Source organism: Hippocampus comes, unplaced genomic scaffold (genome assembly GCF_001891065.2).
Source record: "Hippocampus comes isolate QL1 unplaced genomic scaffold, H_comes_QL1_v1.1 scaffold242, whole genome shotgun sequence".
Lineage (NCBI taxonomy): Eukaryota > Metazoa > Chordata > Actinopteri > Syngnathiformes > Syngnathidae > Hippocampus > Hippocampus comes.
The window spans coordinates 2,304,252-2,320,513 of NW_017805385.1; the positions used below are offsets into that span (position 1 = coordinate 2,304,252).

Sequence of the window (16,262 nt, forward strand, 5' to 3'; positions counted from 1 at the left end):
TAGAGCCGTCTCGCAAAACAGCTGCCTTCTGCTGCTACTGTCGCCGCTAATGAGTGTGGCGAGCACGGGTGGAAAAAGTGAAAAGTTGTCGATTGTTTGAATGAGATGTGGGGCATATCTGTCGCCAAGATGATCACGGATGCAAAGGCTGATACCTGGAGCATTATTTTCAGTGGACTTCAAGATACAAATATGATTATATTCATGATACGTAATGACATTGATGTGAAGATACCGATCACGTTTATGATTTCTCACAGTAATGGAACGAAGGAAAGCGCTCTTGTGGTGCCCACTTCACAGCAGGATAACTTTACATCATCTCAGCTCCTTATAAACGTACTTTGATCTTCTGCACAGACTCCAGTGAGTCTATTTCTGCTTGTGAATTGTTTTCGAGGGAATGAGGGGAGCCGGGAAGCGAGTCGGCTGTGTTCACGCCCACAACGGCGCAATCACCTATGTCTGTATCTGTGCCCGTCTGCAAAAAGAAAAAGAAACTCCACTCTCCATCCATCCATCCATTTTCTACCGCTTATCTGGGGTGGGGAGACGTTGCCTCTCATGGTGGGACATGCCTGGAACAACTCACCGGGGAGGCGTCCGGAAGACATTCTAATCAGATGCCCGAGCCACCTCATCTGGCTCCTCTCGACGTGGAGGAGACGCGGCTTGACTCTGAGCCTCTCCCGGAGGATTGATAACAGAAATCCTGAGAAACCTGTTGCTGCATTATTATTATACGGACAAAAATAACCCCAAAAACAAAACAAAAAAGGTGCGATGTAGCCGAGAGGTCAGAAAAGGATGACGCCTCGCCTCGTTGCTCGTCGGGCTTTCATGATTAATTTACTTTGCTTAATAATTCATTGGTGCAATGCCGAAAAGGGCCTTGCGAAATTCCAGGTAGGTCGGAGTAAGATGCACTTGGCTGACAGGCGCTCTCTTTTTAGACAAGTAAGTGCTTCTCTTGCCATCTTAATCGTTGCCATCTAAACATGGGCCGTTTGAATATTTGATGTTCGTCGGCTTGTTTTCTTTCATTATTCAGCTTACGGGAATGTCCTCCTGCGGCGGCAGGGCGGGAGGAGCGGGAGTGTCAATCTGCCCGCCTCGTAACACAGCAACCGCAAGCTCATTCCTACACCCTCATTGTTGTTCTTTTTTTTTGGGGGGGGGGGCAAAAAACAACAACAACAACAACAATGATTTGGCTCTTGTTTAAGTGCTGCTTCAAAGGGACACCTGCTGTTGCACAAGCACGCCACCTACTCACCAACGATAGTCGCGTTTGTGTCACCGCTGGAGTTGCTTGTACCTGACAAATGGAAGCATAAAACTTGACAACTTTGCCAATTGGAAATGCATTTTTAAGCCGCGTGCACAGTCGGCACTAAGTAAAAGCAACAAACTCGCATTTTTCACCACGGGAATTCGGGGCACGATGACTTTACGGCGAACGGAAGAGAAAAAAAAAATAAATAGTGACAAAAGTATTGTCACGTAGAAGTCCGATTTTTTCATCCATGCAGTGTGAACGGTACAACTCCAATTTTATTTCTCTGCTGCGCGGATATATCTCGATATGTATGTGAAGCGTCTGCGATATGAACGCTCACCCGCCGACATCCGACCTCCACGTTAGTAAAAGTCCAGCACGAGCTCGGCGCAAGCGGGAGCGAACGCTCGGGATGCAACCGATTGTTGTTGTTTGGAGCGACGGTTGTCTGAATCCCAATTGAATACAAAGCATAACGTTTGTGGTGATTGTCGTCATTCCGGCATGCAGACGGTTCGTTTATCCCGCGCGGCAACGACGTGACATCATCTTTGGTGGACGTCTCTCATGGAATAATTTTTCGGTGCATCACCACCACCGCCACCAAATTGTGTGACGTTTGGTGAATCTGCTTTTGGGTCTTGAAGCTAACGCTAACGTGGGCCCCTCCGAGATTTCCGTACGTACGGCACGGAAAATGTAGCACGTGCCGAGGCCTCCAAATAGGTCGTCAATTAGTCGGAAAAGTAAGCACAGGCATTCCATTTGGGGCATAATTTGGGGAGATTTTAAAAGATTCTCTTGATGTTGGCCAGCAAAGCGACGGCTCACCGAGGAAGGACACAGGAAGCAGTTGGTGCTCCCGTAAGGTCATCGTTGATTCCACGCTCCGCTAGTGGAGCTCATATGTCTTTGTCTTCACATTCCTCTGTGTCCTCCCGTATTCTGCGGAAACACGAGCCGCGCCACCTGACTCCTCTTTTGTTTGTTTATCCGCCTGTTACAAATTGCTCTCAGCTTTTTGTACTGCGAAGGAAATGATGAAGCCGACTCGATGGCGGCATCCACGTAAAACTCACATGTGAGATAAGAAAAACCTCCGGAGGGATATTTGAGCCTCGGCGGCGGTGGGTGGGCTCGTGTGTTTCGGAAAATTCATTTGTACAAATATTTTACCCGAATATTAAAAAAAAAAGGAAAAAAATCCAATCACTGTTTACCCTAATTTGAAGTCAAGAAAGGATGCGGCTTTTCAGAAAGCTGTCACGAAGATGATGCTTGCAAAGATTTTGTCATCATCATTTACTCCTCACAATATTTCCTACCCCCAGCAAGATTGGTAATTATTAGTATTTTTTTTTTTTTTTTTTTTTTACACAACACAGGGAAATCAATGCAATTGCCGCAGCACGTTGTGCGATCTTGACATTTGCGCTCTTGCGAGGCAATCGTGGCTCCCTTACTGCGTTGATGAATCACATTTGATTATGAAGTGGATGCGCTTGCCAGGCGATGTATAATCATGTAAGGGAAGGCCTGCTGCCGCGCTGTGCACAACATCAACCCCTTTGACAGGTACAATAACTAAACGCTCCGACCGCAGCATTTTGTAAGATTGATGCTTGCTTATAGCACAACACAGCATCGTAGATTTTGTGGGCCCTTTTGCAAATACACACACATATAGAAAGAGAAAGAAAGAGAGAGAGAGAGAGAGAGAGGTCAGTGTTGCGCAATCTTGATTTGGCCAAAGTACGTTTTACATCGGAAAAATTCTCACGGCACGCCACCAAACGAAACTATCACAGTCTTTTTAACTGCTCTACAGATAAAGCTCAGTTGAGTATTTGGATAAAATGCATTTCTGCTCAACAGTTCTTATTTTTTGAAACGTGAGCAAGGCATCAAGTTGTGTCGTCTGGTCTCGAAATATCGGCTTCTCCCGGCACGCCACCAAACGAAACTACCACCGTTTTTTTTTAACTGCTCTACAAATAAAGCTCAGTTGAGTATTTGGATAAAATGCATTTCTGCTCAACAGTTCTTATTTTTTGAAACGTGAGCAAGGCATCAAGTTGTGTCGTCTGGTCTCGAAATATCGGCGTCAATCTCAGGGGCCCGCGGGACGGAGTGACGTCAGAAGCACGGTGGCGCTTTTCGTCTGCAAAAAGAGCACGGATGACTGCGCCGGGTTTGTTCAAAACGGATCGGTCGGAACGGCGCTCGTCAGGCTGTCGGCATCAGAGTGCGCAAACAGCTGTTGCGAGCACGCGCTGCTAGCAGGGAGCTGCTAACGCGCGCAACGTGTGTTGTAGTGTACACGTCAAAATAATTTTTTTAAAGCAAGCATCGACTTCAGTACGCAAGCGAGTATGAGTACTTTTTTCCACTTTTGCCAAATATTTTGTTTCGTTTTGGGTGTTATGCTGAGAGCTCGACTGCGTAACAGATGAGTCGCATTTCCAAGCAGCCAACGGCCCTTGATAGTGGACATCATTTGTCGACTTTTTCAGATTTCCTCCTTCGGTCCTCGATGAGCGGAGAGCTTTGTCTCATCCCAGACACTCCAAGCGCCTCTTAAGTCTGCGCTCTTGACTCAGTGACTGTATATTTGCTCAGAGAGCTCGCGCTTTATGGTCATTTACGGCCCTGGCAAATTGCAGGTTGATTTCACCGTCGGTCTACCCTGCTGCGCGTTTATGACTGCTTGGTTGTCATGAGTAGGAGTTTTTTTTTTTTTGGAGTGGGGGTGGTAGTGGTGGTGTGAGCCCTGTGTGTAGTCGAAAGAGGCACAGAGGACTTTTAATATCTATTGTCCAAAGAAATCTATAAAAAGAAAATGGCAGATCACCACATTACTTGGTCGACGGCCAGAATGAACGTTCCCGTGAGCGGGGACCGGTCTCAAGCAGCTACAATTATCCAGCTCAGATTGCCGGTTGTATATCTTGCTAAATAATTTTCAAACTTAACACTCAAACAATGAGTTAAAGTATCATCACGCCGTTATGAGTAACCATTAATTTGTATGACGTATTTTTTTTTTTTTTTCCATATCCATGCCGCAACCATGAGGCGTTCTAAAGCGGTCACGCCAAGCCGAAGCCCAGGTTCACACGCTGGCTGTCAAATTGGACTTGAAAAAATAAATAAATCAATCAATGAATCATTCGTCCCTCATCGCTCTCTCGCCAACACTCTCGGCCAACAATGAGGCACTCTAAAGATGCATTTACTTGTTGTGTAGCTAGCTAGACAACTGCGAGCTGCAATGATAGGGATATCCAATGAGGCAAGCAAAGGCGCTCAAGTTCTTAGTTTCGAGTGAGGAAGGGCCAACCCGGTCCTCGAAATGCGACCCCGAGCGCCGTTTTAACATTCATTGTCGTCTGCGTGCTGTAGAGGAGCTCAAATTGCAAGTAGAGCAATTAATGTGGTTCAGCTATTGTGGTCCCACTAAATAGTCATATTTATTTGCCTCGTTTGCAAATCCACATTCAGATGCAAGCGGCACGCCAGACGATAGAGACTCCGCTTTCTCAACACATTTTGTAACGCGACGTTGTTGTCGTCTAATTGAAACACGCAGACAACGCGCAGCGAGTGCAAAAATTATTTTGACGAAAAGCACGGCACAAACAAGCGCGTCTACAGGGGCCAATGCGGCATCTCAGGAGGATAGCCGCAATCCCTTTGAGGTTCTCATCAAGCGGCTATTCATCAAACAAACTCGGGAGAATAAAGATAATGGCTTTGGGTTTGAAGTACCAAAAAGCAAAATAATGACAACGTGGCTTTTTGGAGGAAGGCTTTTCTAACGAGATTCTGTCCAACGGGCACGATGGCCCGTCTCTCTTGCAACCGTGATTTTGTGCCGCTAACACTTGCGCTTGCTTACACAGGGAGGCTCGCTGAGCGCCATCAGTTGAGCTAGGCTAATAGCCTCCAGCGCAGGCTGCACAATTCTGACTCGTGTTGCTCTTTCATTTCATTCGGGAGGCTTTGATGGAGTCTTTGGAGATTCCCCGCAAGCGCACTATTCCCATCATACCTGCCCGCGAGGGTACATTGCCGGATACTAAGAAAGGATTAAACAAGTATTCATCTGAAAACTACCACCCAGAAATTTGGCATACTCACATTTGGATTCAAATTAGTTTTCATGTGCATTTAAATTCTGTTGCCGACCTCATTCACGTTCAAAATTTGAGTAGGGGGTGTAAGAGCATGATAAGGTTGCGATACTTTTGCTCTTTGGGGTTTTTTTTTTCTCCCTGGTTTCGGTTAGAGCGTCCAGTTCCGATTTCATGCTGCTTTGTTTGCTGGGTCAACGAGCCACGTGCGGAGACATTCAAAGCGCATATCAATGATAAGACCACCAAAATCTCAAAATATCCACCAATTAGCTTGGTCGGACCGAAATGCCGACGGCTTCACTAAAATGACCGTAACGATTCAAACAGCGTCACGGGCCCTAAAAACGTGCTCAAAATAAGTGTGACAAATGGAAGATTATCGGGTGAGAGGAGCAGCGTGAGCAGCTGAGTTTATTTGTTGGACGACTTTAGAGGCGCGCAAGTTCTCATTTTATTGCATCAGATTTGACTCCACCGTTGGAAGAGGCCATTCAATGTTTTTTTTTTGTTTTTTTTTTTTAATCCTGACGTCGCCGTGATGCATGTCCCAGATGTGACACAAAATTGACACAGTGTCATTTGATACTCGCGTCGCACAGACCGCCCGAGTCAGGTCTGCAGCTGAAATTTGTCGTGCGCAATGGCAAAAAGGAAGTGGCCTTACATTTGTTTCTGGTTGAATGTGATCCTCGCAGGTTTTGATGAGCGAGACACGGACCTGTTTTTGTGCGACACCAACACGTGCAAGTTTGACGCCGAGTGCCTACGAATTGGAAACATGGTGACTTGCATTTGCGACTTCAAGGTAAGATCCCGAACGGGCCCGCTTTTCTTTTCCTTTTCTTCGTTTTTTTGGGTGGGTGGGCATCAGCATGTTTTGCGACTTTGTTTTTTTTTGGGGGGGGGGCAGGGGGGGGGTTTGCACGGGATGCAACTTTACAGGAAGATTACTGTGACCACTGTCACATGCCTCAATGGTGAATCTAAAATTGTTTTCGTTTTTTTTTTTCCCTGTGTGGATTCGCACAACAGCTCGGCTCAAATGTTTTTGTACGGTACGCAATTCTCACTCACCTGTGCCTCATGAGAGAAAAGGGGAAGCAACGCTTTGTCTCTGTGCGGCCCGGACACAAATGGGCCGAGGCCCAATATCGGTCCGTGGACCGGTGGTTGGAGACCCCTGCCCAAGAGGATCAAAGTGCTGCATTTCAATGGAACCCAGTGTGATTGAAACAATCCTCTCGATGAAAACCGAAAAAAAAAAACGTCCAAATCAAATCTTTTTCAGCTGAGCTCCGTCACTCGAAAGCCATCACCCCCGAGTGAAGATAATCACCCCTCGGAAAGCCAAGCGACGGTATGAAACGAGGCCGGTTTATGGCTTCTTGTGAACCCCCCCACATCGCCGCCACGGAGCGCCGTGCTCCGCCGCAGTCGTAAACAACCTTGACACTGATGAGACCGAAGACTGAAAGGAGCTCGTTAATAACATAAATCCTAGGAACTCCGCTATTCTTGATAATGGCTCGTACTTAACTTTATGACCAGATCTATCATGGAAAAAAAAAAAAAAAAAAAAAAGCAGCGAGCTAGTCTGCTGACTACTGATTGGCACAACGCTTGCGTGTTGAGATAGGCAATGAATGCGCTCAGATAAAGGAAGATCTGTCGATGCGATACGTACGACGGATACAGTACGACGGCGCGCGCCGACAACCCATTGCGGTCACCTGCCGCACTTTTTTATCTCACTTTTGTACTTCACTAAGATCAACATGAAGAGAGAGCTGTAGATAAATGACGTTACGGCGCCATTCGTCTTCGGGAACTCGTATGCCGATAACGCTATCGGGTGATCTCGGGCAATCGGCAGATTGTATGAGAATGTCCAAGTTCAGACCACGGGTTCACGTCGGTTGCTGGGGAAGACTCAAGATGACGACTTTGTTCTTCCATTCGAATCGCGTGGGACCTTTTTTTTTTTTTTTCCCCGAGCTTGCATTGAAAATAATCAGCATGGCATAAAATTGTTCCAGACTTTTTTTTTCCCCGCCCCAAAGTCAACGGTTCGTTCAGAACTGTCAGATAAGATATTCAGCTACCGTCGAGATGAAACGGTAACGAATATGACTGCCGTGACCAAAAACGATCACGTTATCGCCGTTAGTGACAGCGGAATAATTTGGACAAGATTGGATCAAAGTTCTGCGAGGTGGACTTTTTGCAGACTTGTCAATGGCGACAATTGAAAATGAATTTCCCTGCATGCCAGGTGACAAGTCAAGCACGTGACATCATAACAGGAACAAGTTTTGCTGGACGGACTCGCAACCGGGATCCAATCGAATCCAATCCAGCTTTTGAAACAACAAAGTCGAGCAAAATGTGAACGTGGTGACAACGCACCTCGAGGGACATCACAAATCTCAACCATGAATTGGAAAATTGAGCGGGCCGCAACACAGCGACACCCAGAATACAAAGAGGAGCCGTTGACAGAACTGTTTAGTGTCCGGGACGCTAAAGACACGATGAAGGACCATGAAACATTACAAACCCGCCATACGAAGTGTTTAATATTTTACCCGAGAGCCGTTTCATCCCTCATATCCGCTATTAGTTTGTTTCCTATTCTGAATTCGTCCACGGATGAGGGCGCTCCGTTTCTTTCACGTGAACAAATTCAGAGGAAGAGACATCTGAGGCACCGGCTGAAGAAAAAGTGAGTTTGACGTGGCGCAATCAATGGAGGTCATTCATTGCAAAGATGAATTAGATTCACGTCACACGTTCTCCCCGCCACACTTTCTCCCCGCTCGGGTCCAACGCGTAAGCAGGAGCCGCCATCTTGCCCACTTTCAACTAGTTGTCTGGCTCCAGCCAAACCTTCCGCGGGTGAAATGTTTCCATGTACCCCGAATGATGCGAACATCAGTCAAACGTGAATCCCATGTGTGAAGAGTTCAAACCCAAATTTAGGGGAATTTGGTCGAGCGTTTTTTTTTTTGTTCATTTCCAGGTTAACGCGAATCCTTTTTTATTCAGGTTAAGTTATACAGAGGGCGGCACGGTGGGTGACTGCTTCGCACGTCCGCCTCGCAGTGCACAAAGTGTAGGGTTCGATTTCAGTGCCTGCGTGGCTTTTCTCCGGGTACACCGGCAATTTCCTCCCACGTTCAAAAAAAAAAAAAAACATGCACGGCAGGTGAACTCAGCACCCGAAATTGCGATTGTGAGCGCGAATGGTCGTTGGTCTACGTATGCTCTGCGATTGGCCGGTAACCAGTTGAGTGTGTACCCCGCCTACTGCTCGAAGACAGCTGGAATCGGCACCCCTCCTAAGGATAAACCGGATCAAGTTACGGATGGAAGTTATACCGATGAAGTAATTGCAAGGCGAGTTTAATGTCATTCCATCAGCGGGTGAATGAGGAAATTGTGTTTCGCGTCACAGCGAAAGGCTGAGAGCAAAACACTGGGCCAGGGTCAACTGAAATGTGTTTGTTTTGGGTACGTGAGGTCGCAATCAAGCCCATTTCAGACGCTCGAATACTTGACAAAGGCGTCGACTGTTTTGGTACGTTTCGCCAAACCGGCAGCACGTTGCCCACATTTGAATAGCAGACATCCAACGCGGAGCGGTGGCCGGTGGGCGGATTAGCGAATCTTAATTTATGTAAACCCTCTCGACTTTGCAGTCAGGGAAAGTTGAATGGGAGCTCCCTTGAACATGGCTCCGCGTGACACCCGAATACACGTTCAGCATGTTAATCCGCACGCGCTCAGCCAGTCTTCCGTCGGCACGGATCGAGAATCAGAGATGAAGCAAGATTTTGGGGCGGGCGCATGCGGTGGCCCCGTGTGTTGTTTAGCTGTGGCCGCCCCCCCCCCCCCCCCCTCTGAGGTCTCATTTTCCGAAAGCTTTGTCATATCCGGGTCGCGATGTCTGGAGGACCGAAGCTCTCTGCGCTTCAAAGAGCTCATGTTGCTTCATGTGATGTTGATGGCCGGGAGTGGAAGGCCAGCGTGTCCTTCATCTCTCATTGAACAAAGGCTCGGGGAGGGGGGAAACATCACTACATATCATGCTGAAAAGATCATCATAATAATAATAAAAAAAAAAAAAGGCAATCCACGCAAAGCCTGTGGGTTTATAACACCTCATTTGAAACAATAAAACACCTCCTATTAAACAGTTTCACACGGGCCTCACTGACGGGGGTAGCAGCCTCAGATGCAGACCTCATTCCATATATTTGCATTCATTTATCAGCTGTTTTTTTCTTTTTTTTTTCTTTTTTTTTTTATCTGGACTGAGCGTTTGTGCAGCGGGGAATTTATTACCTGGGCCAGGCCCCGTAAAAATGTCTCATGATGGGACGGCGAGGAGCATGGCAAGCACTCACCTCAGATGACATTGTGCTGCGACTCGCCTCTGACGCGAGAGAGCTTTACTGTCGGCGGATCTTAGCTGCCAAGTCAAGGGCGGAGAGACCACATGTGTGTGTGTGTGTGGGGGGGGGCAGTTGTTTTGTAAATTTGCCTCATTGTGACATCGCAATCAGTCGAAATTCAGACGCACTGTGAGAAAGAGGCAGGAAGCGAAGGAGTCTTCCTAATTTATGGCAAGCCATCAAAAAAGCCGATTTGCTACAAAAATACAGCCTTGAGACACACGTCTCATTCATAATTAAAATTAGCTGCATCTCAAAATCATGCTTCCCTACTGAAATGAATGGAAAAACAATTTCCAACCCCCTCCTGCCCCACCCCCCAAAAATTCTGGAATTTGTTCTTAAATAGTTGAAATGAATCAAAATATCCCGCAGTGACAAAAGAATGTAAAGAATTTTATTTTGTTTTTGTTTTGGGGATGGGGGGGGGGGCACACCTTTTGCCTCAATTCAATAGGTCTACAGGTGTTGCTCCAGCATTTGCGTTCGAAGATCCAAAGGTCAAATCCATCGGATTTGTTCGCATGGCGTTTTGCATTGATTGTTAGCCTGAGGCTAAATGGCCTTCACAACAGCAGAGCGTTTGCGGTTGTTTCCAATACGTCTACATATCATTTGTTTTATGTTTTGCTTGACAGTAAACAACGGACAGAGTGAAGCCTCTTTTTTTGTTTTTTTTGGATGGATTGCTCACCGACTACCAAACCGCTGCCAGATTTGAGTCCATGATCACCTCGTGGGGCTCATCTCTCAAAATTTTGCTTCCAAGTCCAAGCCAAAGAATCGGCTCAACTCCTCGTATCTCAAGGCACCACTGAAATCCGAATCGATCAGCAGTTTCATCCGGTTCACAGTTCGAAGACGTTTCCACAAGCACTCACATAATACGTCCCTCCAACTTCATCTTTGCAACCACAAAACTGAAAGTCAAGAATTAGGACTGTAAAAGCCATTTGTGTCATCTTTGATATCCCCCGATCATTTTGGAAACGCCTCCAGAAACTAATCAACTGCTGTTATATTGGATTGAGTGGACGGCGCAGAACGTGAACAAAGGAAGCGAATGCATTTGAGAGGCGTTGAGTTGACTCATAAATCATCGTGTTGTGTTTGTCTCGGCGAGATGAGCGGTCAGCACAGCACAGCACCGCACAGCACAGCCCGTCGTCTCTCATCAGTGGAGCCCTTCTGGCGGATCGCCGTCTTCTCGCTGCTTCCTCCCGCTGTTGATTGTGCAATTATCATTACTTGGGTCTTTGATTAAAGCCTTTCTCCCGTGATTAATTAATTCGAGAAATTACGCTGTGAAAATTCCAGTCCGGAGCCAAACAAGCAAGTCAGAATCTCGAATCAGCAAACACATCAGTTCTACTTCCAAAGAACAAGTCGCGGTGCCGTTGTGACGGAAGATCACATGGCCCAAAGTCTCTCAGCCGTCGTTGGGATGATTGAGAAAATGGAGATACGAGCGTTCCATGGGGGCGGTGGACTCAACTCAACTCGCTTCACACAAGCAGCACGTCTGTTAGCTTTCTATCGCCGCTTGCAGAAGTTTTCCGCTAGCAAATTCAATCAAAGACAATCACGTTGCCTCCTGAAACAAAGCAGACAACGCGGCCTTTGCAAAAGTCTGCTCGCTGAATGCTACCACGCAATGCCAAATTATCGTCAAGTTAATGAAACAAGTCGGTCTTCGTATGTGTCTCTGGAACCCCCCCCCCCCCAATGCAAAAACATTAATTCTTGACATTCTTTTTTATTGATGTCATTAATGTATGTTTGGATCGAGTACAATATTATATTTAAAAAAAAAAAACAAAAACACGTGTACAAACAGAAAAATGGGGGCGGGGGGTTTGGACGCTTGAACGGATAAAGGGTGTTTCCATCCATTTCAATAGGGAACAGTGATTTGAGATCCAAGCAAATGAAACTTGTATCTCAAGGCACTGTATTGTAGGGCATCCCGAGGCCTGTGATACGGAGCATGGTGAAATTTCGTGGACATGTTGATTATGAGTCGGCCATTTTTGTTTGAAGTGGACATTGACGGCGAATTCCAGGGCGTGCACTTATTCTTTGAAGCCTCACGAGGTAATGCACCCAAACGAGCGCCCATCCGAAGCAGGTGTCCTCGACAGATGGGCAAGGCGAGATGGGCCCTCCAAATGCGGGCGGAGCGTGGCGTCAAATCGGGTTGGTCATGAAAACAGGTGCGGAGGGGCCCCCCGTTCCTCACTGCTTGCCTTGCGGCTTTCAGTCTAATTATTCTCCAGTGATGGAGAGATGCGACGACAAAGACGGAGAAGGTGGAGAAAATTGCGGCGAGCGTTTCTCCTGAAAGATACGGCAAGTGTGTCAGCTCCTCCGTGACTCCGAGCTGGCCTGTCAGACACCATTACAGAAAAGCTCGTCTCCCGCGACTCGGCCGGGGTGATTCCGCGGGGACCGGCGGCCCGGCTCCTAATCACGAGAAGACTGCCAAAGCCATCAAACGGCAAAGGCGCGTGCCAGACAACCTGCGACCGTCTGTCTCCCCCCGTTACTCCCAACCTGTCTTTTCCTCCGCCTCGCTCGAAACAAACGGCTCGTCCTCGCCGCTCTCTGGCGCTCTCTTCGCCTGCTGTGACTTTGTCTTTGCCTCCGTTGTGATCAGTGTTTGGAAACAAGACACCGTCGAGTAAGAGTTTGTCACTTCGCCGGACAACACTTGCAATTCCGTCTGTCGAGGGAAAAGGGCTTGGCGCGGGCTCCACAACGGGATCCACGGAGGCAGTCTTTGTCTTTTTTGCTTGATGTTCTCAAAGTCAGAAAGAATTGGAAGAGTGAGATGAATATTGTTGCTGACCATTATATCAGAAAGAATTCCCCTTTGTGGAGCGCAATTTGTTTCCCACTGGGAAGAAGGAAGAAGGCCAAGCCTCAGAAATACCACGACTACAACTTTTTTGGGGTTTTGTTTTGGGTGGTGGTTACAGCAACATTTTCCATTGTAGATTTCTTGCCAACAAAAAAGGAGAAGCACTGAAAGAGAGCAAATACAGGCCAAGGCAGTCTCGCGTTGCCCATAAAACCCGTGATATCCATAATCCTGTTGACAGGGAGGAATAGCTAACCATGTTCAATTGATTCTGCCCATTTTAATGGTCTATTTGTAGGCCAGTATTTCCGTACATTCATCCATGTTCTTATTAGGGTCAGGAGTGAGCTGGAGTTTATCCCAGGTGACTTTGGGTGGGAGGGGGGGGGGGGGCAGGATAATCCCTGGAATCATATTTGATACTCACCTTCACACCTATGGACGAGACTGTTCAATTCATGAGGAGCGACAAAGAAACAGAGCTGGGGCAGACTACGGTCTAGGACCAGTCTTTGATCAGACTAGCACTCTACTAATAGCAGACTAGAACAAGACTACATCCAGACTAATTCTGTACTCACAGCAAACTCGGACCAGAATACAATTAGACCACTACCAGGCTAGAACCAGACGAGCAACAAACTATAACTATAATGGAAGTAGACTAGTACAAAACTATAAGCGAAATAGAACCCGGCTAGGACCGGATTAGGGCCGGACAGGACCAGACTAAAACCAGTCAAGTATTAGACCAGAACCATACGAATCCATCCATGCAAACAGTTTTTTCCTCGTGCCAGACTAAAACTAGATTGGTACGAGAGTAGAACCAGAATAGTTTCAAACTAGATTTCAGAGTACAATCAGGCTCGGACAAGGTTGGAACCAGACTAAAATGAGAGAAGTACGAGTACATACGAAGAAAACAAGACCTTAGCCACAATGGTACCAGAATGGGATAACAGGCTTGGGTGATTTCACTTGACATGGAAGTCAATGAATTGTGCCTCTGCATGTTTCGGCATCTGGCATTGAGGAAGAGACACACATGCCTACTGCCCGTTTGTGCCGTGTTGTCTTACCGGGACCGTGAGGTGGTGCAATATTGAAAGGAACTCTCCAAGCTTTTCCGCCACAGGCGAGATGGTGGAGCCCCTCTGGTACTCCTTCCTTCAAGGTGATTTTCATTGTCAAGTTGACGACTGTCTGACCTTTCTCATGTGAAATGTCAACCATATTCGGATCGAAATGAAGACATTGTGTTCAACACGGAGCATATTTTTTTCGGTTGTGGCCAAAATGAATCCTGCGAGGTTGCCGTATCCTCGCTCACAGGACAGGCCAGATGGTTAGTATCATGAAACCCTTTCACAAATCAGCAGAGAAAAGAAGCCGATAGAAGTGCTTCGAATAAGGATGATGGTTTGTTTTGGAAACAATATATTTTCAGCCAAATAGAAAAACAAAAGAAAAGGCAAATAAACATTTATTAGTTTCCAGCACACATCAGACACAGATCCTCGAGCTGCTGCCTCGTAACCTCCCGGAGGCCTTTTTGTTTTTAGTTTTTGTTTTTTTTTTAAACGAATGCAGTTGCATGACAAAGTTTGTGTCCTTGAACTTTAATCAGTTTAAATGGACATTATTTAGAGGTTAATGGAGTACCTTGAAGGCTTTTACAAGAGTGAGACAGATGGGTGTTCAGTCTTAAAAAAAAAACAAAAAAAAAAAAAAAAAACACCTCGCGCTACATCTGTGGCCACACTGGAGGTGTGCTGAAATGCGAGCATTACGATCCTCGTGAATGGAGGGATTTATCGCTTGCTTCATTCGTTCTACTTCACATAGTTACCTAATACACGGGGGGACTGCGTTAAAATTAATGACGGTAGAAAGGTGGGGGTCATCTCAACTGGGATGGAATGTCATTGGGTATTTCTTTAAGGTGGCCAAAGCAGAGGAAACAATCAGTCTGGATGCAGATTCTGTTCAACAGTTGACGTGGCGGCTTCGGAGGGGGAGGGGGAACACACACATTGACTACAAATTTGACATGTGTTGGCGAATTTGAACTTTTGCTGATTGGTTATTTCATGTGCTACGCAAATGTAAACACAATGGTATCACTTGAAATGGACAAGAAAGTGAACAGGATTGCACTGAAATGGAACCGTACACTCGGAGGGATCTGCGGTGTAAATTCAGCCCTTGTGGGGACCAAAGGCTGCTATCGATCATTCAAAGAGAACAAAGGGTTAAATCCCAACTCCCAAAAGCCTCCCGAGCGCCATCCTCCAATCGGAGGCGTCTCGGACACGAGGGTGCCATCTTGTGCGCTGAGCCACAGGTGATCTCGACCACCGGCAGCGGCCCCCGAGACGTCTTTGTGTCAGAGTTGCTTAAGCTTTGATAAGTGCGTTGAGGCGGAAGTGAGGCTTGCGCCGAGGCGGTGTCCGCGCAACTCAAGAGCACTCGTGGCGTGGAAAAGATTTTTTTTTTTTTTTTTTTAAATGAGTTGTTCAGAGCGAGCACACCGAGAGGCTCATCAGAAGTAAGAACGTGCTGGGGCGCTTCCGCCTGCAATCCGCCGAGGCTAGCCCCAGTTTTATGGAGAGATATTTATTATTGATAGAGGTGGATGATAGCCATGGGAGGAATTGCATAATCCGGAGCCGCCTCTAATGGCTCCAGGAAATGGATCAGGCTGTCAGTCAGGCTGCTGTGTGCAGAAGGAACATGTGTGTGTCGGCGCAAGAGTGTGTTTGGCTGAAGCGAGCGAAATGATACCGTTTTGGCAGTAACAGATGGAGCCGGTCGCTCACAGTGCTTGATATGCCACCCGGCTCCTTATTTGGTGTCAAAATATGAATGTGCTCGTGTTTGTGAAGAACGAGACGCACATTAACGGCCGCGGATGGGGAAAGAAAACGCTTCCAAAAAGGATTCGTCTTCATTCCGCTCGCTCTTTTGGCCGCCACCCCAAATGAAGTTGTGATCAGTTTTATTTGCGTCTTTGCACGTCTAGAAAAGCTCGATGGTCCGGTATACGGAACCAATTTATTAAGAGTGGTGGTCGTAGCCATCGACCAAAGCTTAGGATGATGAGGGCGTCTTTGGGGAACCATTTTTTTCCCCCCGTTCAAGGCTACCTGGACCCAAAAAGTTCTCGGGTTGCGCAGAGGTTCTTACGTGAGTATCTAACCAGCATCCGCTGCAATTAAATTCCAAAGGAAAAATGGAGTACTCACTGAACCGAAACCAAAAAAATGACATCTCTTCTTTGTCAGCTTCATTAAAAGTTGGTCTCATCCTCGCGTGTGTTCTCGCCATCTCCGAGATCCACTTCAAGGAAGTCCATCAAGGCGGCTCGGGGGTTGTTTGTGTCGCGCTTTGGGATCAGTGCGTTCCCATCCTCTCCAAAGAGTTTTTCTGCAACGTGGGGGGAAATGCCAAAGTTGTTGCTGAAATTCTTTCTCGATATGCCACACATGCTGATGCAGCGATAGCAGTGCAGTGAAGCATTTCACCCCCCC

General features: G+C 47.0%; 1 protein-coding gene across 2 annotated transcripts in view; it reads left to right on the forward strand.

The window, feature by feature from the left end:
* Positions 1-16,262, forward strand: part of tmeff2a (transmembrane protein with EGF-like and two follistatin-like domains 2a) — an 85,687-nt gene that overhangs the window by 3,327 nt on the left and 66,098 nt on the right. For both annotated transcript variants that reach the window (XM_019872905.1, XM_019872906.1), the window contains exon 2: positions 6,111-6,220. In XM_019872905.1, coding sequence (XP_019728464.1) covers positions 6,111-6,220 — 110 coding nt within the window. The remainder of the gene's footprint in view (positions 1-6,110; positions 6,221-16,262) is intronic.